Here is a 23,996-nt window from a genome sequence, read left to right as displayed (position 1 = left end):
GTACTACGCATCATAGGTTTAGGGCCTAATGTTTTTTCTTCAAACTTTTGGTCCAATTCTGGGAAACCTTGGGGATTCGAAGAAACAGGTAGGGTCTAAGCTTAAGAGTACGGATACGGTGACGTCTCCAAAACTGATCCTATGGTAATTACTAGGGCTGGGTATCGGTACAGCGTACCGGTACAAAACCGGTTTTTCTTATTGGACCGGTCCAGAAAAACCGGACCTGAAAAAATTGGGCGGACCGAATGTTGGACCGATTGGAAATTTAACAGATTATTTTATAAGGCATTCAAACGTTTTGGCGCTTGCAGGTGGAAAAAAATAACAAGAGTGAAGTAGAGTAGAGTTTATAATAATTTCTACCAAGTTTTACAGCCAATCGCACAGGTGCAGTTAGCGTTGTAGGATTTTAAAACGCCAGTGTAAGTCTAATACACCACCAAACAGATTTCTTTCTAGTGAAATGGACCATTGGTATGAGTCATACTGAAACAGGTCCAGGTTCAGGTCCGGACCTGGACCTGATCCTTTGGACCTGAACCGGACCTGGACCTGAATTTTCTGTACCGGTACCCAACCCTAGTAATTACACATACCAAAAGCGATCTCTAGCAGGTAAAAAGGAAACTGCAGCAAAATGATCATCCTTAGTAAGACTCGTTCGCAGAAGTCTATGCATGACCACTATGGTATAAAAGTGCTATGAACATGAACAAATGCAAGACACACATCAGATAGAATGACAAAATTCTGTATTCAAAACTCATTTCTCCACAGAATTTACAAAACGTACTTCACTTCTACAGATCACACTGTGACATAAGCCATGCTCACTTGACCAAGGACTGGAACTCAACTTTTATCGCATTTTGTGTCTTTCTTTGTCTTCTGTCCACAAGATTCACACGATCGACCGATGGTTCAATGGATGGACTAACTACTTATTAACCTAGCCCTTCCAAATGCCTCTTTTTGCTGAAGAGGGACAGATCAAAATTAGTTATGTCCATTATAAGTAGTAATGACCATACTCATAAGTAGCTGACCCTTAGATTAAGGGTACACAAACATAGACTCACACCACTCCGCTCGCTAGCGGCCCAGTTTCAAGACTTAGTCAAACAATGGTATATCCTTGCTGAGTTTTAAACCTCTCTTGTAAGCGTGTGTTACTGTTTGTGGTCCAGCGTAGTAAATCTACACTCTCTACTCACAGTGCTTATCATAAATATATTACAAATTGCACAAAAAGACATTTATTTTATCTTAAAAAAATAATACGCATTCATTGTATGCCAAAAGATGGAGGATACAAAGGAGTGGAGAGGAGTGGAGTAGGAGGTCCAGCAAACTTCCCAAGTAGACATCTGGTGTCCTCAGCTGACTGACTACATATTCTCTGTGACACCGTGTACACCAGTAGGTACAGATTTCCCTTGAGACTGTTTCTATGTTGTCTTTGCAGAATCATTTTTTTCGAATCGGCAGAAAACTGGCAATTCAAATAAGCATGGCCCTAATACAGGTTCTACTAGTGGATTGCCTCATAACCGACATGCCCGACACGTGCCCGCCCGACACATACCCGACACATACCCGACACATGCCCGACAAGTGCGCGACACGTGTCTGACAATCGCCCAACTACGCCAGGGTACAGCTGGCCATGTCTCCAGTCCTAGTAGTCGTACTTGGGGGCAAAGTTGTCCCCCATCGCGTTGTCCGAGTCGTCTGCATCCCAGATGCTCTCGGCTCCCTGCATGCTCTCCATGTAGGACGGAGGAGCTGTAAAACCAATGCAGAGTTACAATATGTACATTTTTAAGATTGACTTGATGGTACTAGTATGCATTTAAACAAACTGAAATCAAGTTTCCTCTACAGAAAAGGTGACACCTTTCCATACGGAATATTCGGGCTTGGTTTCTTAGATGCTGTGGGTTTACTAGTAGGTGAACTTGGAAGTGATTTGTTGTATGATCATCGATGCATATGTGGCTGGTTTGAATTTGGTTTTCAGAAGGTTGGTTCAGCGGGGTGATTCCCAGGTGCTTCAAAATGCCCTAACACTCAAAGCCTACTGAGAGAGCATTTTAGCAACATATGCATAGATTCAGGATACAAGACTTACAAATTAAAGCAAGGAGAAGTTTAGATGAAATTAAAGGTGGAATCATATTAGAGACCATCCATTACAAGGTTGTACTCACGAAGGTCAAGGTCAGGTGCAGAGGGGACCACGGATGTCGGCTGGGTGATGACTGCAGGTCCGATGGTGTACACAGGGGGGCCCGGAGCAGCAGGGGGAGCCGCACAGGGGGGGTGGGCGCTGTTGTGGGGGTGGCGCCTATAGGGGCCAATCTTGACGGGGATCTGAGTCTTCAGATCATAGGAATACGCGCCCTCCAGGTAGGGAACAACCTGTGCAGAGTCATGAAAAATTAGACAAATTCAATCATCTAAGGCAACCCAATTTATTTCCTTGGTTTTGTGGCATTTTGAAGGGAAAATTCAGTGTTCAAAATGAAAAAAATGAAGGCTGGAACTGTGTGTACCAAAGTACAGCCTTCAGACTCTGTTAATGATTTAGTATTGCCGTTTAAGATTATTTTTAGACTTTTGACAATTAGCAAATAAAATTGATGAGGCCTTAACAGTAACTGACTAGAACATTGATATGCAAATTCAATCCTGATTTTAAATCTGACTTCTTTTCGCTATGTTTCCTGTGTTATCTCACGTTAAGGTTAAACATTTGATTCACTCGTTTCGCAGTACGATTTTATAATGTTATCTAGGTTAAATCTGGTTTTGTACAATATTCATGTTCATGTTATTAAGTAATTTGGTTTCATAGACTTTGTTTTGTATGATTATGTCATTGAAGTTGATTTGGTTTTGTGAACTTTATGTATGACTTATGTTTGGGGTTCTTCCCCATGGGGCTTTGAAAAACGCCGTCAGGCGATATGCCTTTACCCTGGTTAAATAAAGAATAAACAAACAAACAAACAAATGACAGACAGGGCATACGTGCTGAAGAAGAAATTGTGAGCATATTACAGTAGATAAATTTCTGGTGAGGTAATGCAGGTAACTTCAGGCCAAGGTGGATGATTTAACCTCCTTATCCTGAATGAGGACAAAGCAAGATACTTTTTTGAAAGCTGATACATCACTTCCACCCTACACACTCACATTCATTAATTATGAAAGCTCATCTGTGTTGGCTGGACACTGAACCAGATTACTTTGCGAGGGGGTAAAAGAGGAAATCTACATAAGAGCACACCAGCCGACAATTAACAGAGACGGGGGCCGATACCGCCTACCAGGCATATACGATTCTTAACTGGAGTCAAGTGTGCTTATGCCATGTGCTCAGAGTAATTGAATGATGAAGGTCGAGGTGAGCAACTTCTTGTGTTGAGTGACAGTTCAAAAACTTCAACACTCACATCCAGTCGATACTCGAGGTCGATGATCCTGCAGAACCGGAGCGCGGACGGCGGGATCGGGGGGACCCGGAGAGCGGCGCCCTTGTCCACAGAAAACGTCAAGGACTCGCCCCGCTTGCAGCCACAGATTTGGACTTGCTGGACAACTTTTTTTGCCTCCTTTGTCTTGGTCTTAATCCTCGAGAACACCGCGGTCGTTTCGTGATCTCCATGAAATGTTGCGATCTGTAATGAAGTAATTCTATGCCATAGATGTGCCACATGAGAAGCAATAATGTGAGCAAGATATCATCCTGTTCTTCTATAATTATATGTAGGCTCTGTGTGGTGCAACGGTCAGAGCGCTCGACTCGAAACCTAATAGATCCTGGGTTCGATACTCGCCTTGCCCCAACCTTGTGCCCTTGGGTAAGGAAGTAAATGTTCACAGTGAACAAAATATTTGTTTGCTACTGGTAATGTGACATGTCATCACCGTGAAAACCGTGAACATAAAAGTACATTGAAAAAAATCAGGAATTGCCATAAACATGTGCATCCCGCATATATATCGGTATATGGGCTCAGCAGGACAAGGGTGTTAACAAGGCTACGGGGCTGCCTTTGTTGAATTAGAATGTACCTGCACCAGCCTGACCACCACACTGGTGACGGCCCCCCTGATGACGATGACGTCCCCCGGGCGGTAGATGGTCCGGTCCGACTGGACCTGCAGTTCTACCCCAATATTCCAACAAACAAACAAACAAACAAACAAACAAACAAACAAACAAACAAACCTGCACCAGCCTGGCCTCGACACTTGTGACGTCAACGTTGCTGTTGTTGGTGACGGTCCCCCTGATGACGATGACGTCCCCCGGGCGGTAGATGGTCCGGTCCGGCTGGACCTGTAGTTCTACCGGCCCCGACTCGCAGCACAGGCAGCCGGGGGTGGTCGTCGCTCGGCACAGGTCGGGGGGGTGCTGACAAAGATGGGTAAAAAAAGTCAAAGTCCTTCCCACACCTGATGGCGCATAGGGTGGCACCCATCTCTGTTTCAATAGCACTGGGTCACACACAACTTTGTGCAATCACTTCAGCAGAGGGCTATTCCACTGGTAGTGGTGTGTGTGTTCAGTTTCTCTTTTGCGAATGCTCATGAGTGCTATGCAGAGAAAGCAGCAAGTACCTGCGTGGTCTTTCGGTATGACTTGGCCAGGATCATACTCACGACCTACCAACTGCAAGGTGGACACTGTACCCACTCGCCATTGTACTAGCCAATGATGGCATAACAAAAAAAAAATCTTGCATTTTTAGAGTTATTTATATATCTATAGGCCATATTGATTTGATTATATGGATGACATTGGTGTGCACATCAATTTTAACAAGGTGTGCACATCAATTTTCTGCTGCTTCCAAATAAAGGATACAGTGTTAATTGTACAAAGCAGCAGAAAAAGAGCAAATGCATGCCATAACTTTAACCCTAACATATAGCCTAACATATTGTCGGAATGAATATGGCTTTGGCACCCAGGTGACTTGAAAGTTGGAACCTAAGAGTGTTAGAACAAATTGCTGTAATCGATAGAAACATAGAACAAATGTTAAGTTATTGTATGCATGAGCTTAAATAGCACTGTGCAGGTGCCTACAAAGTGTTGCTCGGGAAACAAAGAAAAACCATAGCTTTCTACAATAGAATAAACATTCGCAGGCGTAATCATCTATGTAAGACTCACAGTACTAATGAAATCCTCCCTGGAATTCTCGTCCTCTTTTTCCAAAACCGTGAATGACGTCTTCATGGTGCGATAGAGCTTCCAGGGCCTGTCGATGGTGGCCGTGATGATGTAGCGAACGTAACCGTGTTCCCCCTCGAACGGGCACGGCAGACCGTCCGCGGGAAGCTGGTAATGGAACGGGAAGACGTGGCGGCCTGCAGGCAGCACGGCAGCGTCCCCCTGCGAGCTTTGTTCCCGCGCTGCAATGGAACCATAGCCTCAGTACCATTCGGAAATTAGTTCGCTCCGACGTTAATCATGCACAAAACAGTGGAAGCCGCTTAATTGCACACCCAATTTGTCAGCGAATCCCGTGCAATTATCCGGCGTGTGCGATGATGCGAAGTTACCCAGTTGGCCGCACCGCCACGGGATTTTGGGATTCTGTGCAATTGACCGAAGTGTGCGTTTATCCGACGTGCAATTAACTGGCTTCCACTGTATACAGTCGTTTCTTGCTCTGACACTTATCATACACTATATACAGTCACTTCCCTGCTGTCCCTTCTGGGATCCTTGGCCACGTTAATGTCTGGAATTGTCCAAATTTTGGAGAGGGTCTGCATGCCTTATTCCGTTAAGCGTTACGGGCCATTTTAATTCACCGTTAATCGTTACCGACCCGCTGTAATTCAACGTTAATCGTTATCGGCATATTCTTCGTGAAGCGTTATTGGTCGTTTTAATTCAACGTTAATCGTTATTTGTTATCCCGAATTCACCGTTAAGCGTTACCAAGAAATTCTTCGTAATCTTGTTATACTATACTCCCGAAGTCAAATGCCAGATAGAACTCTGAAAATGCAGGAAATGGCGTTTCAAAGGGTCCAGATTTCAAAATTTCTCCGAGCCTCCCGGCCTTCGGCTCTGAACATGTTAAAATATGTTGCGGAAGCGTCGCCCTCAAAACTTTATCACTCATACAGATTTTAGTGTCAAAACATAGCTTAGTTTCGGGGAAAAAGTTCTCCTAGAATGCAGAAAATAAGGTTTCTCCGGACCTCAATTGCGACGGCTTGCGCCTTTGGTGCTCACGACGACATGGCAAAAATACTAGTATGTTGGGGGCGTGGGTTTTCGAACAAAAAAACAACTTTTCTCTCATAAAATGTCATTTAATTTAGTTTCGTCTTACGGCAAAATCTGTCCTTCAAAATGCAGTAAATGGCGTTTCAGACGGTCCAGATTTTAAAATTTTCCCGGACTTATATTGCAACGTCTCAAGCCTTCCGAGCTCGAAATGGTAAAAATATGTCGGGGCTCTGGGGGTGGAGGCCAAAGCTACGAGTATAATCATGCCTAATTTGATGAAAATGTCAAAATCAACCTCAGCTTAGTCGGTCGGCAAAATTGGCCGAAAATGTTAAAATGTTAAAATTGATTTTAACATTTTTCCCGGGGAGCATCCCCCGGACCCCCGGCCTTCGGCGCTCCATACATGCATGTGCTGAAACATTAGTTCAATCCCCCCTTAAGAAATTTGCTGCCGCTGTCTCTGTGGCGGGCCGGGAACTCTACCTCCGTCAATGTACAGATGTCATGGACATTGTCCGGACTGTCATTCCTCCTGCACGGGTGCCTTTTGCTTCTCACAATGTATTTTCAGTCACCCATTGATATAACTACTCTAGCGTTGTATGAATAGGAATGAATTCACCGTTAAGCGTTACCAAGCCCCCCCCCCCCTCCCCATGCAGACCCTCTTTGGAAAATGGCGCTGATTGGCCCCTAAACACGAGTGAGTAAGGAATGGGTTCATGGCATCAAGCGCTCATTTGAACAGGCGTTCCAGCACAAGAGACGCCTCACTACGATCGCAACCGGCTTTCCCTACGAATTATGGGAAATAAAAAAGACCACACTTCAGCACACAAGCTTCTGTATCAGTGTCTGCATAGCCAGTATAACACACCATCTTCTGTATCAGTATCACAGCCCTCGTATAATCATGCGTATACGTAACACAGCAGCTTTGTAGGTATTGCAATACAGCAGCAGCAGCTAGATTATAATGAATGACTCATGCACACCTCACCCTTACACGTCTACTAGTATCTGCCAATGTTCAAAACTATCCTGGGTAACGTCAGCTCTACAGTACTTGATGGTGACGAGTTCCATTCCATGATAGTTCCAGGAAACTCCTACCTGTGCCGAACAGGGTGAGCTCCTGTTTGAAGTACGTCTCTACAGACTTGTAGGTTATGGAGTCGTCATCGGTCGATCCGTGTTCCCACTCCACCTCGCTCTGTCCATGGAACAGCAACCACACGCCTGCAGGAGTAACAGGTGTAACATTTGCAAACACATCATGTTTATATGGTACAATGCTGCCTCTAAACTTTCTTCCAACAAAGAGGTATCAAATTTTCAACACCACTGTCGTCTTCTTCAGGATCAATACTGATGACCTATCACTTCAGAATGTTAACTCACAAGTTACAGACACTTGATCTTATTAATTAATTAAGACTTATCCCAACTTCCCCACATTGACAGAAGAACAGAAAGCCACTTTTCTCTTGAAATCGCAGAACCCACAAACTTAAGAAAAGGTGGGGCTTTTTGTCTCCCTCTGCTTCCAAAAAAGAAGTCCAACCCATCCTGTTAAGGAATAGCCAACACTAGTATTAGGGTAGAATATTGTTTATAGCTGTTCATTGTCACTTGTATACCTACTATGTTTATAGCATATTACTTGCAATTAGCCCTCGGGCACGAAGTTGCAAATAAACGTCTTTTAATCCAATTTCTAACATCATCTGATCCTGTAGATACATGACGTCAGAAATTGATCAAACATGCCAGGAAGTTTATAACTCCCACCGTCTCTGTTCAGTGATGGCTGGAGTGCCCTGATGTGTATGGTCTCCTTAAAGTTTATACATCATGTACCTCTTACAAAATTTGATCTGTGACATAACCACTGCAACGTCAATAGTTACGTCAATGAAGGTTAGACATCCGGGTAATAAGATATGCCAAAAAGCAGGTATTCAAGCAACTGGATACTTTTTCGGAAACGGACAGACTTCTCAACGAGCATCCACTAGTTTTCGTCAGTGACACTGGGAGAAACTGGTCTAACTATGAATGAAGACAATTTTGGATGTCCAAAAGGCAGATAGGAAACATTGTAAGACAAAGTCAAGCGGAAGACAATTTGGATTCCAATAGGAAACAAAGGTAAGGCAAACTCAAGCTGAAGATAAACACTGAAGAGGTTGTTTGAACTAACCATATATGCCAACGTTATGTTTCTATTTGTCCGATGTCTTCTTCAGTACCTTTTATCTTTATTTTCTCTGCCAGGTCAACGACCACGTGGCCTTTGACAAATTCCCCGGGCTCGAACACGTCATTCATCTCATCAAACTCGATGGCGAACTGTCGGAGTTTCCCCATCTGTGGGAAAGGGGAAAGTGGAAATGATACTGAATCAGTAAAAATTTATTGAAGAGCTACTCTTCCACGGGTCGTGACAGCGAACACAGACGCTATGCACATACAGTATTTACGGGTTAATTAGTTGTGCCGGGAAATTTGCCTTGCTTTTTTTCGACGAGCACAAAGAACAGCGGACCAGGGCTTACAGGGCTTATCACGTCCCGTCCTAAGACTGTAGTAATGATTTATTGAGAAGAAGAAAAACGTATCACATTCGCAGCCCAGGGGCTGAATTGCAGTTGATACTACAGTAAAATAAAGTAGATCAGTATCACTCACCAGCAAATCTTAAAAATGGAAAACCTTTAGAATCAGATTACTACGTACAGACATATATATATATATATATATATATATACATATATATATATATATATGTGTGTGTGTGTGTGTGTGTGTGTGTGTGTACGTAGTAATCTGATTCTATAAGTTTTCTATTTTTAAGATGGATATTTTATACGAATATAACGATATATATGTATATATCGTTATATACATAATATCGACCAGTGATCGCGAGTATTTACAACATCAATATTAGTGGCGTAAAATACTAGTAGAATCCGGACATGGGGACATTTGAACAGTTGAGTAGGCGAACCATGTACGGAATGGCACTAGTCTTATAACGTTCAGTTCTACACTAAGGAACGTCCAGCTTGTGAGCGGAGCGGGTTTGTCGGCAGCTGATGTTCATCCTTGTGTGTGGTAGAAGGTGGCGGTACTGTTCAGACACTAAGAGTGATTTCGCAAACTTAAGAGTCAGAGTCGACCGTCTGGAATTAAGAGATGGCAGGCCGAGCTGTGCACACGCATCAGAATATCCGGTGTAGTCACATCCCATGATGATCCGTACCGCTCTGCGCTGGATACGTTCTATCTTGTTACTCAGCGGTGTGGCTAACCCTGGGTGCCAGACAGGTGTTGAGTACTCGGTCGCGGGGCGAATGTAGGAAGTGTACACAGTAACAAGGTATTCCTTGGACATGTGGAAATGTTTAAGTCTGCGTAGAAGAAACAGGCGTTTGCTTGCTTTGCTGGTTGCGTGTAAGTCGAATCCAACCCACGGCCTCTAGTCCCAGAGGCAGGGCCTCTAATAACCACTACTGGACTGGGCACGCTACCTGCTAAACTCGATTCACTGAATGACAAAATTTTTTATTCGCATCCAAAGAGTTTCACCATCTGAGTTTTCCCACCTTCCCCAGGGCAGTACTGACTGATACTACTTCACACTGCAGCTATAGGTGGCGCTGCTACAGTGTTGAGAATTCGGTACCGAACGTGAAGTACTGACACGCGTAACCAAGGAGCTTTTGCTTATATAAGTTCCTTGGCGTAACTGACAGCTTTTTCCTGTGACGTAAGGAGCTACATGTATTCTAACCCACCATTGATGGTACGTACATGTAGTAGTAGTCGACACACACTGATTCACCGTTGTCGGTAAATTAGTACCGAAGCGTGATAGGGAAAGTTCAGAAGTTCTCTTTCGTTTTAGCGACATTTAGTATCTTTACCCATGTAGATTTCATACGGATCCATCCACAACTTCTCAAGTTATGCTGACCACCACCCCCTTTCCCCCACAAACACACACCCCATACACACAACTCACCTGACCTTACCTCACCTTATCCCTTGATATCACAGAACAGCAGCGATAACCTCGACCTTGGAGTCTAGAGTCAGCTATCTAGAATTTGTAGTTTTGTATCCCCGCCTGTGCGTAAAAAGCCCAAGTTGACGGCAATGTTAGAGATATTTCGGTGCTGATCCAATATGGAATCGTGACTTCTGCATGAAATGATAGGCCAAACCTGTTGGTTCACTTGTTGTGTGTGAGTCAGTATATGAATATATATATAAATAGACACATAATTAGGTGTCAATGTTTCACCTTTGACATGGGAGCGGCGATAGTTATAGATAAACATCATACCTATTGCTTTTCAGTGAAGCAGACAGTGTAAAGCGATGTTCGATCTACGATCTACTACGATCGACAAACACCTGTACATAACTTTGAAATGCCAAATAAGAAATTCCGGTCATTTTCCACAATGGGATTATAGCATTTTCACATCAATTATGAAAATTAGGTCTTCATTTGCATACTGAAGAAGGAGAAACATTACAAATACAATATGTATCACCATACCTGTATCGTACGTAGTCGTCCTACACTAATTCACGTCTTTAAGCGCTGTCGGTAAACTATTCCAGAAGCGTGACAGGTCAATTTTCGAACTTCTCCTTCGTTTTAGCGACATCGACATGTCTTGTTCAATTGTCGAGTCGTGTACCACATATTAGATTTCATACGGATCCATCCACAACTTCTTCAGTTATGCTGCACCCCCCCCCCCCGCCCCCTTCACACAACTCACCTGACCTTACCTCACCTTATCCCTTGATCTCGCACAACAGCAGCGATATCCTTGACCTTGGGGTCTCTAGAATTTGTACAGTTCATGTATTACCACCTGTCAAAGCCCAAGTTGACGGCAATGTCAGGGATATTTCAGTCCTGCTCCGACATGGAATCCTGACTTCCGCATGAAATGATCAGCCAAACCTGTTTGTTCACTTTTTGAGTGTAAATAGACACACAATTAGGTGTCAATGTTTCACCTTTGACATGGGAGCGGCGATAGATAAACATCACACTTTGCTTTTCAGTGAAGCAAACATTGTAAAGTGATGTTCAATCTACGATCTACTACGATCGACAAACACCGAGACGAGACTACGCTTTGACCTTGAGAAACACTGTCTGCTGTACACCTCCGTACCCTGAGGGGCAGCCATGTTTTTGTTTTGATTGTTCTTTGCCTCGCGAGCCTTGAGGCTAGTGTGGTAATGGCCTGACGTCATACAATCATCATGGTTGTTGTGTTGCGCAACACGCGGCCCAAAATGGGAACCAATATGTTTTATGAAGGTCAGACATCCAGGTAATAACACGCCAAATCGCAGTTTCTCATTCGACAAGCAACAGGATGTGATTTTGGAAACGGTATAAAGACGTTTTAGGTTAATAAACTTTGTTAGCATCCACTCCCTTTCGTCAGTGACACCAAGGAGCATGGTTCACACTGGAAGATCCTGTAAAGATCTTGTTGGACAGCAGATTTTAGATCCTAAGGATTGATACACAAAAGGAGCTCGAGAAAATGTTAGATAGTCCAGTAGGAAACAACAAGAGCTAATCTACTCATTTGCATCATCTTCGTCTCGTCTTTGTCTTACCATTCTTTTAAAAGTCTCTGTAGCTCAAGTTTGCATATGAATTCAAAGTCTGAGTGAGGGCATAAAAAATGCTCTCCAAGAGGCTCTTCAGTGTTACTGAGGAAGATAGTGGATGCCGTCTAAAACGTCTGATCGTTTCCAAAATCTTATCCATTTGATTGGGTAACTCGTTTTTGACGCATTATAGGTATAGGGCCTGATGTTTCTTTCCTTGAAACTTGGTCCAATTTGGAGAGCCCTCTTGCGTTTCAATAAGGAACAAGTAAGTTGTAATCTTTAAGAGTACGGATACGGTGACGTCTTCAACACTGATCCTATAGTAATTACACATACTACAGCGATCTCAATCAGGTAAAACGTAAACTGCAGCAGAAACATCATCATTTAATAGCCGTACGTGGAATGACTATAGTGGTAAGAAAGTGCTATGCTATGAACACGGACAAATGAGACGCACATTAGACGAAAGGACAATGACTCTGCAATGATATTCAAAACTCACTTCTTAACAGAATTTGCAAAACGTAGTTCACTTCTACAGATCACGATGTGACGTTATAATTAGGTCCAACATGCTCACTTGACCAAGGACGAAAAGTCCTTGACTTCACACACAAAAACATGTGATGAGACTCAATTAACTAAAAGCATAAGCCCACGTTAAAATCCATGTAACGTTACATAATATTTACGTATGTCTATACCAGACATTTCTTACTGAAAATTCCAGACGTGGCCAAGATAAAGATGCGCTGTTGACAGAAATGACAGACAGAGCTGCACAACTGAATTAAGATCACTGATGGAGGATAAGGAGGAGTGGAGAAGGACGGTCCAACTTGCATTCCATGCAGACATCTGATGTCCGCAGCTGAGTGACTACATTCACTCCGTGATACTGCGTACACCAAGGTACAGGTTTTCCCCTGAGACTCTGTTTGTATGTAATGTCTTTGCAGTTTAGTAGCATCTTTTCGATTCGGTAGAGAACCGGCAATTCAAATAAGCATGGCCCTTTAATACTGGTTATACATTCAAGTGGATTGCCTCATAACCGACACGTGCCCGACATGTGCCCAAGAAGCGCCAGACTACGGCTTAGGTCACAATTCGAAAAAGGGGCCCTGCCGGGCAATTCACGGGCTGTTTTATGGCACTTTCGGGCGTGACCCCTGCGTTGCCCTGTGGGACACCTCGCGGCTGCCGGGGTATTTTGAGGCCCGGCCGGGACCCTGGTTCAATTTAAGTCTGAGTTAAAATGAACCAGGGACCCGCTCGTACAACCACCCCGCGACCTAATCGTGACAACACCGAGAGGGACCCCTCCGGTTGCCGGCAGTCTGTCGGAATAAATTCGTTACGTCAAAGACCAGGTTTACGGAATAAAAGTGTGTAATTCGTAACACCGGGTCAAATATGTGACGTCACAGATCACGTGAAAGGACAAAAGCCGTGAACTTACACGTATCACACAGTTCTCGTATTACAGTGGAGTTAAGTGCATAGCGCTATACCAAGGGAAAGGAGAAGACCAGGGGAAACAGCGCTTAGCCCACTAGGCAGGCGGAAGAATTCAGCAACAGAAACTTCTGCAGACAAGGGCTGAACAGAGGGGGATAGGACAACACACCACGCAACAGACCACATAATAGGCTGCATCACTGAGAAGCAGGACGAACAGATAGCCTCCTTCATAGAAAGCTTCTATGTTTTTTACGATATTACAACCCCAGACTATAGAAACAAGCTGAAGAAAGATGTTTGGCTGAAGAAGGACGTTTCCTCTGCAATTGGCCGACGGAACGCCAAACTTGCAGTCATTCGGACCCATAAGCCTTTTTTTTTTCGTTTTACAAATATAAAAATATAGGCCTCAACAGTTTGGCAAGTCATCCGCCGACATTAAAAATTCCAATAACATGTTTATTTAGTTTAGTTTAGAAACGTAACAGTGCCGCACGTCAGTGCGAGTGCGAGGAAAAGTTGGCGAAAAAAACCGTGCCGCAGTGAACGGACCCCGACGTACCGCACCAGTACTCCAAGTTCAATGATGTACTACCTTAAGTGAATGCAGACAATGCTTGTTTTTATACCCCTTAAAGAGTGCCCACCAGGAGCCTGCCTGGTTCCCTGCCGTTGTTCGCAGGGCATGCGGCAGGGACCCTACAACTGCCCCACCGGGCTGTGAGAGACAAACGTTACCCTGTCGGACCCCGCAGGGGTGACTACAGGACACCGTCAGAACATCTGACGGGTGTCTGCCGGAGACGAACCTAGGAAGGTGGAAATTTTTTAAAGAAAAATGACGGGGTGCCCGCCGGAACACTCCGGGACCCCCATGGGGCAGCGCGAAGACAACGTTTGATTGTGACCACGACAGCCGGTAAACAGCCGGTGTCCGCCCGACTTCAGAGCCCGGCCGGGGCTACATCCCTGACGGGCACCGGGCCAATTGTGACCCTAGCCTACGCCAGGCTACAGCTGGCCATGTCTGCTCCAGTCGTAGTAGCCGTACTTGGGGACAAAGTTGTCCGAGTCGTCTGCATCCCAGATGCTCTTGGCTCCCTGCACACTCTCCATGTAGGACGGGGGAGCTGTAAAACCAACACAGAGTTATAATATGTACAGAATGGCTTGACTGTAGTACTCAAAATCTAAACAAACTGAAATCAAGTTTCCTTTACCAAAAAAGGCGACACCTTTCCATATGGAATATTCTGGCTTGTTTTCTTAGATGTTGTGGGTTTAATAGTAGGTGAACTTGAAAACGATTTGCTGTACGATCATCGATGCATATATGTCTGGTTTGAATTTGGTTCTAAGGAGGTTGTTTGGGTGGGGTGATTCCCAAGTGCTCCAAAATGCCCTAACACTCAAATCCTACTGAGAAAGCATTTTGGAAACATATGCAATTCAGGATACAGACTTACAAAGCAAGAAGAAGTTAAAATGAGATGAAAAATGGCACCAGAAGAGACACCACGTCACAAGGTTGTACTTACGAAGGTCAAGGTCAAGGTCAGGTGCAGATGGGACCGCGGATGTCGGCTGGGTCGTGACTGCAGGTCCAATGGTGTACACAGGGGGGCTGGGGTGAGGAGGGGGGTCCACACAGGGGGGCTGTGTGCTGTCGTGGGGGTGGCGCCTGCAGGGTGCAATCTTGACGGGGATCTGAGTCTTCAGATCAATGGAACACATGCCCTCCAGTTTTGCAATAACCTGTAAAGTTAATGAAAAATTAGACAAAATCAATCATCAATGATCCACTGCTTACTGAGTCATGTGTTCTATCTGCACAACGTGACGTCACGACAGCAGTGGATTGTTCATCCCTAATTGACAAAGACTGGTGCTGTTCAGTCCAAAATTTGGGTGAGCCCAATTTTTCTGTCAGACATTAACCAGTTAAATTACTTCAATAATGACTTCTACCAACACAGATGAACTTTCAAGTTATCAATCATCTAAGGCCACACCAATTTACCAGTATTTCCTTGGTTCTTGGACATTTTGAAGGGCAAATTTAGAAGCAGTCAACATATAAACAGAAGACTGGACGGAAAACCTGCATCATACTACATTAAATTTCATGCTCAAACCTGAAACTGTGTGTACCAAGTACAGCCTTCAGGTTCTATTACTAATTTGATATTTCAGTTTAACACTATTTTTCTAGACTTTTGAGCACTTCCATGCTAAGCAAATAAAACTGATGAGGCTTAAACAGTAATTAACTAGAAATGACAGACATTAGGCAGACGTACTAAGAAAAAGAAGAAATTGTGAGCATATTACCCACAAGATAAATTGCGGGTGAGATAGTGCAGGCAACTTCAGACCAAGGATGATTAACCTCCTTGTCCTGACTGAGGACAAAGCAATCTGATACTTTTTCGAAAGCTGATACATCCCTCCCGCCCTTAATAACACTCACATCCAGTCGATACTCGAGGTCGATGATCCTGCAGAACCGGAGTGAGGATGGAGGGACTGGCGGGACCCGGAGAACCGCGCCCTTGTCCGCAGAAAACGTCAGGGACTCGCCCTGCTTGCAGCCGCAGATTTGCACTCGCTGTACTATTTTTTCGGCCTCTTTTGTCTTTGTCTTAATCCCTGAGAACACCGTGCTGTAATCTCCATGAAATGTTGCAATCTGTAATGAAGTAATCTTATGTCATAGGTGTGTCACATGAGAAATAATGTGAGCAAGATATCATCCTGTTCTTCTATTATATGTGGCGTCTGTGTGGTTAGAGTGCTCGACTAAAAACTTAGGTACTGGGTTTGATACTCGCCTTGCCTCGACCTTGTGCCCTTGGGTAAGGCACTTGACACAATATACCCACCATGACGGTGGAGAGATGCCCACCAAGCCTCTTTGACTAAATCTGTCAAAAGGGTTTAAAATACACACTGATTTGGTGCACCCGTGTGCCAACATTTGCCGCCAAGAGCCGTAAATTATTGTTTCTAATGATAATTCTCTTCTGCTTACTAGGCATTGCCCAAGGGCAACATAATATGTTGGTTTGGGATGCCAGGAGCTTCACACAATTTTATTTTACTGTAAGTAGTGAATAAAGTTCCTTAATGCATTTGCTGTTTTCCTCTATTATGTACATGGATGACTTACATAGGGCCTTAACCCTAACCATGCACTGCAGTCTCTTACTGACATGGAAAAATGTTTGGGGTAACTTTAAGTTCGCGGTAAAACCGCAGACATAAAATCACCGCCAAAATTTCTGCATTTACAGTACCTGCACCAGCCTGGCCTCGACACTGGTGACATCCTCCATGCTATTGTTGGTGACAGTCCCGCTGATGATGATGGCGTCCCCCGGCCGGTAAATGGTCCGGTCCGGCTGGACCTGCAGTTCCACCGGCCCCGAAGTGCAGCACAGGCAGCCGGGGGTGGTCGTCGCTCGAGACAGGTCGGGGGGGTTCTGACAAGGACATCATACAACAAAATATAATATTGCAATTCTACAGCAACACCCCAAACAGTAACAATAACATGTTGCAACACCCCTATGTTCAGATACCCTATGTTCTGACTCCCTAATGTTCCGACAACCCTTGTTAAACACAATGTTCCGATGCCCCTATGCTCCCACACCCCTGTATATGTTTTGACACCCCCATATCCCAACACTACTTATTGTTCCTACACTCCTGTGTTCCAACACCCCTATGTCCTAGCACCCTATGTTCCCACACCCCTATATGTTCTGACACCCCTCACCCATTTTTCGTTAACGTGTGCAATTGGGGGTTAGAAATGGTAAAAAATTAAGTTCTTCAGAAAGGTTACTTAACAGTCTTAACTTGTTCCCACAACTGTTAACTTTCAATGACAAGTTTTGGAATGTGCTGGAACGTTCCCATTTTGAGATATTGGCTTTTTTAACGTTGATATTTTAACTTTAACGGAAGACGTTTACTACATGAATAATCTAGGGATACAGACGTTTTGTTCTGATTTGTATCCAAGCGGAAGCCCTCAGGGTGTCTGAAAATGGGTAACATTTGATATTTCTGTTTACTTTTCGATAGAAATTACCAGAATTTGTACCTAATGAGTTGGATTGATTTTGAAAAAAATAAGCACACATCAGCCTTTTTTCTGGTGAGAACACAAAGCTGGCAGCATTCACTTATTTTTTTCCCCGGAGGAAGAACAAAGGACTGTAGGATACAACATTGAAGGCAGTCGGCATTAAACTGTATGCACTTTGCCTACAGACGTCAGTGAACTATGGTAACGTAAGTCAATAACCTTGGTATTATAAGTCAAACATGTCTAATATCAAAGATAAAACCACTGCACAAACCAATCAACGTGTGTGAGAGATGCTGGGAAGACTGTCTATGCCTGTATTGTGCCATGTAAGGTAATATATAGTTCTTATTTGCCTTTATTCTAACTCATATCACACCTGCTTTATTTTGTTGAAATGTCCACTTTTTTTCTTAAAGCCCAATTTTGAACTTAATCTTTAAGCGCAACGTTTAGCTTTTTATCCCTCCATTTTCCCTTCTCCCCCTCTGGCCTTGTCGTCTCTAAAGCCCTCTTACTCCCTGAAGTCACTGGTGTATAGTATTCTATAACGCGAGCGACTTCTTGATTCATATACCCATCGCCATCCCTGACCTCCCGACTCTCCCTATATGCCCTCTGTATCTCCGCATTTGTCTACATAGAAGATATAATTTAAAATGAATTTCCACTAAAATGTGTACAACAGTTAGGAAATATAGTTTTAGCTAGTGGGTTCAATGTACTATGGCATCTTTGAAGTTTAATAACTCCATAGCCTTGACGTTGACTTACGTTACCGTGTGATGAAGACTTGATCAAGAAACTGTGCAGAAATCGACATAGAGCCTACTGTCCCGACTATATCATCATATTATCCGTAGGAAAACACATTTCGGAGTCACAAATATCGCTTCAAGTTTTCATAAATACCGCTCATCTCAAAAAGTCACGCCAATGTTTACTTACGTTACCAATGCCAAATATTCAGATTCTGCGATGAAAGAAGTGAGATTTAACTGACTTTTTGCCCCTGTGAGTTCAATCATGGTTCAATTACATTTAACAAGCTTTATGTTTGATCCTTGAAAGGAAATTATTACGTATTTCCTTCCTAAATAGCAGGTGTATATCCATGGAAAAACATGTTGCCTGTTAACGCTCATGATAAGGTCGGCACGGTACTAGAACTATGGACATCATGTCAAACTGGACCTCAGAGGTGTTACCTGACCTTTTGCATGCTCTCTGACTTTCAATCCTACCTCATTACCCTATTAAACGCTGTGTGTAGATATCGCATAAGGTAGTGGTAACGTAAGTCAAGCGGTAACGTAAGTAAATTTTGGCACTAAATCGATGAAAAAAATAGAACAGTGACAGGTTGCAGAACGAAATTGCGGGTGATAAGTACTCATCTGGTTGTGCCCTTTCTTATAACGGACGCGCCAAGGCTGCTGTTTCTATTTGGAGCGGTAATAATGGTAACGTAAGCTTGATTACAAAAACTGTCGAAACGCATCGAGCTGTAACATATCTGTAATAAATCCTTAGATAGTTCTCCATTTCACCTATAGGGTCTTTGGTAGTATACTACACTTTCGGTACTTTCCTTTTCGTTCCTTTCCGCACTTTCGGTACTTTCCTTTTCGTTCCTTTTCGCACTTTCGGCACTTTCCTTTTCGTTCCTTTTTGCTTTTTTTGGTACCGAAAGTGCGAAAAGGAACGAAGTATGAAGCAAACTAAAATAAAATCAATGAGAATATAAGGAACCGGTACTGCGGGCGTTAGAAGCCTATGAAACGTGTTTTATTTTACTCAGAATTTGGCAATATCAAATTTTTACGGGGCTGTTTTAGGCTGTTGTGTTTGTGTGGCTAAATTATTCTCTGAAGATCAGCGAAAAACAAGAAAACATAACTGAGATAAAAAAAGTATATGTATTTGGGTGGCTTCTGTTCTCCCAAGATGGGAGCGCCGCATGCAAATAGACTGCGATTGTTTACGTCTAATAGAAGTCCGGTCAGGAAGGATATGCTAATAGACTGCTGCCCCACGAGCATGACAGCTCCATTCAACAGGGCCAACAACATGGTTTTCTGGAGACTGGAGACATATCTTCTTGCTCGTTCACGACAAAAGAAAAGCTGTGAAAGGATAGACAAATATACATTGTACCAAGGAGTTTTCTTCACGATGTATCATTTTGCGGGAAGAAATGACCAACGTGAGGAATTTGTGCAAAGGATATTGGGAAACTACGGACAGATCTGGCGGGCGACTCACGTCTCACGTGCAGGTTCGGCAGAAAAAGTCTTTGGAACCAGGCCTCAAATTGAAATCAACGTTCCTTTTCGCACTTTCGGTACTTTCCTTTTCGTTCCTTTTCGCACTTTCGGTACTTTCCTTTTCGTTCCTTTTCATTCCTTTTTGCTCCTTTTCGTTCCTTTTTGTTCCTTTTCGCTCCTTTTCGTTCCTTTTTGCACTTTCGGTACACCGTATGTCCTAGCACCCTATGTCCAACACCCCTATGTTCTGACACCCCTATGTTCTGACGCCCCTATGTTCCCACACCCCTATGTTCCCACACCCCACTGCCCATGTGGAGAGGAGCTGCAAACCATACAACACCTGTTGCAAAACTGTAAACTTGGCCCCACCTGCTCAGACAGTGACCTAAGAGAGGCCAATGAGGCAGCCTGCCGCTGGATATGCAGTTTTAGCGACAAGATATGATGATGACCCCTATGTTCTGACACCCCTATGTTTAGACACTCGTGTTCCGATACCCCTATGTTCTGACACCCCTTAATAATGTTCCGACACCCCTATGTTCTGACACCCCTATGTTCCGACACCCCTATGTTCCGATAGCTGATAACTGTACAAAAAGTGTTACTCAGTGAACACAGTGAAACTATAGCTTTTTACAATAGAATAAACATAACAGCTGGCGCACATCTACAATGTCTGTAAAACTCACAGTTCTAATGAAATCCTCCCTGGAATTCTCGTCCTCTTTTTCCAAAACCGTGAATGACGTCTTCATGGTGCGATAGAGCTTCCATGGTCTGTCGATGGTGGCCGTGATGATGTAGCGAACGTAACCGTGTTCCCCCTCGAACGAGCACGGCAGTTCCTCCGCGGGGAGCTGGTACTGGAACGGGAAGACGTGGCGACCCATGGGCAGCACCGCAGCGTCCCCCTGCGAGCTTTGTTCCCGCGCTGCAATGGAACCATTTGTATGAAATTTTACACTGTACAACATAAACCTATAGGTGTGTCTGCATGGGGGGTCCGAACAATGCTTTATGCTGAATTGAGAACAAAAAACTGCATATTAATTGCTCAAATCATGGAAGGCAATTGCGTAAAATTTGGTTGTCTCACTACAAATCACAACGGCTCTCCCTACGAATTATGGGAAATTAAAAAGACCACACTTCAGCACACCAGCTTCTGTATCAGTATCATGGCCATTATTTTATCATACGTATATGTAACACAGCAGCTTTGTAGGCATGCAACACATCAGCAGCAGCTAAGATTATACTGAATGACTGGTCACACCGAAATAAATACCTTTACACATCTATCTGCAAATGGCCTTCTACTAGAGTTACCCTCTATAGTTTTGAACATTTGCACTGCTCTACAGTACTTGCGAATTGATGGTGATGAATTCCATTCTATGATAGTTCCAGGAAACTCCTACCTGTGCCGAACAGGGTGACCTCATGTTTGAAGTACGTCTCTACAGACTTGTAGGTTACGGAGCTGTCATCGGATCCATGCTCCCGCCACTCCACCTCGCTCTGACCGTGGAACAACAGCCACAAACCTGCATGTAATCAAACACCTCTGACACACCTCCAGTAACCATGGTGACAGTCATCTTTTTCAGGTCATTGACCTTAATTAACTACCTTATCATTTTACAAGTCTGAACTTTTATTACCCTTATATACATGTATTATAGTATATGCCAAATAGCAATGACTCAAGCAACTCAATACTATTTTTGAAATGTTCAGAAGTTTCAGACAGCATCCGCTGCCTTTCATCACTGTATCCTATTACCTGGACATCTAACCTTCTAACCAAAATATTGCCACTAAAAAAACAAAGTTAATCCTACATTAAGACACTCTATCTTTCGGATGTCTTCTTCCTTACCTCTCATCTTCACATCCTCTGCCAGCTCGACGACTACGTGACCTTTGACACATTCCCCGGCCTCGAACACGTCCTTCCCGTCTTCGAACGCGATCGTGAACTGTTTGATTTTCCCCATCTGTGGGAACATGCACAATGTAATTCATTCTCTGTATAAATTGACTCTGTAAGGTCTGAGCTGCACTCACTAACTCAATCTCACTCACTCCCACTCACTCACACGCTCACTCACTCACACTTACACACTTACACTTACTCACTCACTCACTCACTAACACACCCACTCACGCATTCACACACACACTAAATCACATCACTCACTCACACTCACGCATTCACACACACACTTACACTCAATCACTCACTCACTAACACACCCACTCACGCATTCACACACACACTAAATCACATCACTCACTCACACTCACCACAATCACAATCACTCACTCACATTCATGACCTTGGCATTCTGACATTATACTAATGGCATAGAATGCCAAGGTCAAAGAAGAAGATGAAAAAGAACAAAGATGAAGAATCTACTGTTTGATATAACATACGCTGCATGTTTAGTCATTTGTTCAACCTCCCTGACCACTTACATTCCATGATGATGGAAAATTTCTTTGGCCCAAACCAAACTTTTTTTATTCACACGCTCGCACCAGTTTTGGGGTTCACAGAGGATGTCATCCATAAAATCAATTCAACGTGGCCTTATATACAAAGCCAGGTGTTTTTACACTCCATGTTAGATTTTAGCAGTCTTTAGCAGCATGGCTGATTACCCTCAAAGTCAAGGGCAGCATCCCATCCCTGATCCAGGACACAGGATGTGCCAACTATAAGTGGCACAACAACGAGAAACACCGAGAGGAGACCACTTTGGCTAATCTCCAAGCAGATGCAGATAGACAGGGAAATTTGTTTTTGACGCTCCCCTTTGAGAGTAGAAACTGCCGCCTCTCTCCACGAGCTGGACACTGCGAAACGTTACGACATCACCTTTCAACATCTATTTGGAGAGAATTTTGCTCCCAAGAGGATAATCTGTCTGTTGTACATCTAAAAATCATCTGTGGAATGACAAATGGGTAACACTAGATCCAAACAAGGAGGATCCCCAAAACCGTAACGTTTATCTTAGTAACGTTAATACCTTTTACAACAACAGATGATGTAGCACACTGTGGACGACGGTTTCCAGCTGCTGTCTCTCACTATGAACCCACTTCACAAACAGTCGTTCTGGGATTGATCTGGGATGTTACTCAGATCAGAGGAATAAATTGGGCGATGTCTCAATCCTCTTGTGACGCCAGCTGTTTTGCCATGTCTCATTAGCAACTCTAGTCTATACTAGTGCCCCTTACCACAGCCCTTCAGCTAAATTTCAAGGTCTTGTAGTTGTAGCACACCAATATGTGGGCGGTTGTCTCTCTCCCTCTTCACTTTTGGTACCATACACGCTTCTGAGATGTCAGAGGGAGGGCGCTGACTCACGCACTGGTGACAGTAGTATTAAAGTTCGCCATGTCTCATCAGCAACTCTAGTCTAGTGCCACTTACCCTTCAGTCTGGTCTTGCAGTTGTAGCACACAAATCTGTAGGCTGTGTCTCTCTCTCAGGCTTCCCCTTCCTCTTCTATCATAAACTCACACGTTTCTGAGATGTCAGAGGGAGGGCGATGACTCACGTACTGGTGATGACCTGTTTCATCTGGTGTATTTTGCCTCACGTTTCATCAGCGCAGTGTCACATGATGTAACGTTATTACTGTTCGGGATGTTTTAATCACGAAACCGCCGCCTGTAAACAGATGAAACTGGGTCATCACAAACCTCTCACGATCAGCTGGTATGATCTACGTCATCTTCCCGCGGCCTGGAGGGAGTACCGCCCCTGCGGACATGCGCAGTAGGCCCCCTGGCGGGCATCCCGGTGATGTAATCTCCGAGTCCGAGCAGATGTGGGGCCGGAAGATCGCATCGTTTGAAATCAGACTGTCCAGTTTTTTAAAGGATTAAGTCAACCACTAAATCCAGGGGTGCCTAAGCATTTGCACGAACCTTATGAAATTCGAAAGAATCTAATGTGCTACGGACGAATTTTCAAATCGCCATCCGTCACCCCGACCAATCGAATGGGGACATCCCTCGCGAATGTGCACACTCCTCTAGAAAATAGGACACTCCTCGACTTTGAAGGGGACGCTCCTCTTGGAAAGGGGATGTTTCTCCCTCAATTAGGGGACGCTCCTCCGGAAATGGTATGGTTATCGGGCATAGGGGACGTCCCTCCAACACCCCCGCCGGCCCGTGGAATCGGCCGCTAACCCGACAAATCCCT

At 44.0% G+C, this 23,996-nt stretch overlaps 1 protein-coding gene across 6 annotated transcripts; it reads right to left on the bottom strand.

Annotated features, from left to right (window-relative positions):
• Positions 1-2,166: 2,166 nt before the first annotated feature.
• Positions 2,167-23,553, bottom strand: LOC118423108 (arrestin domain-containing protein 3-like). 6 transcript variants are annotated; one of them, XM_035831132.1, is made up of 7 exons: positions 23,489-23,553; positions 21,648-21,765; positions 21,187-21,312; positions 20,455-20,696; positions 4,241-4,426; positions 3,462-3,686; positions 2,167-2,424 (listed from the first exon to the last, which is right to left on the bottom strand). In XM_035831132.1, the coding sequence occupies exons 2-7, from the start codon at positions 21,763-21,765 to the stop codon at positions 2,182-2,184; spliced, it is 1,140 nt and encodes a 379-aa protein (XP_035687025.1). In that variant the 5' UTR covers positions 23,489-23,553; the 3' UTR covers positions 2,167-2,181. The 6 variants fall into 6 exon arrangements, with proteins under 6 accessions (XP_035687025.1, XP_035687009.1, XP_035687000.1 ...); XM_035831116.1 differs by lacking the exon at positions 23,489-23,553 and adding an exon at positions 23,217-23,482; XM_035831107.1 differs by lacking the exon at positions 23,489-23,553 and adding an exon at positions 22,807-23,210.
• Positions 23,554-23,996: the final 443 nt, after the last annotated feature.

Source organism: Branchiostoma floridae, chromosome 1, assembly GCF_000003815.2.
Source record: "Branchiostoma floridae strain S238N-H82 chromosome 1, Bfl_VNyyK, whole genome shotgun sequence".
NCBI classification, from domain to species: domain Eukaryota; kingdom Metazoa; phylum Chordata; class Leptocardii; order Amphioxiformes; family Branchiostomatidae; genus Branchiostoma; species Branchiostoma floridae.
Note: the sequence above shows the minus strand (reverse complement) of the source record. Positions and strands in the feature narration are given on the sequence as shown.

Coding starts and splice junctions, on each gene's coding strand:
- LOC118423108 (XM_035831132.1), bottom strand. CDS start 21,765: ATGGGGAAAATCAAACAGTTCACGATCGCGTTCGAAGACGGGAAGGAC. Junction 21,313..21,647: donor AGAGGATGTGAAGATGAGAG/GTAAGGAAGAAG, acceptor GATTACATGCAG/GTTTGTGGCTGTTGTTCCAC. Junction 2,425..3,461: donor ACCTCGAGTATCGACTGGAT/GTGAGTGTTGAA, acceptor GACTCTGCACAG/GTTGTTCCCTACCTGGAGGG.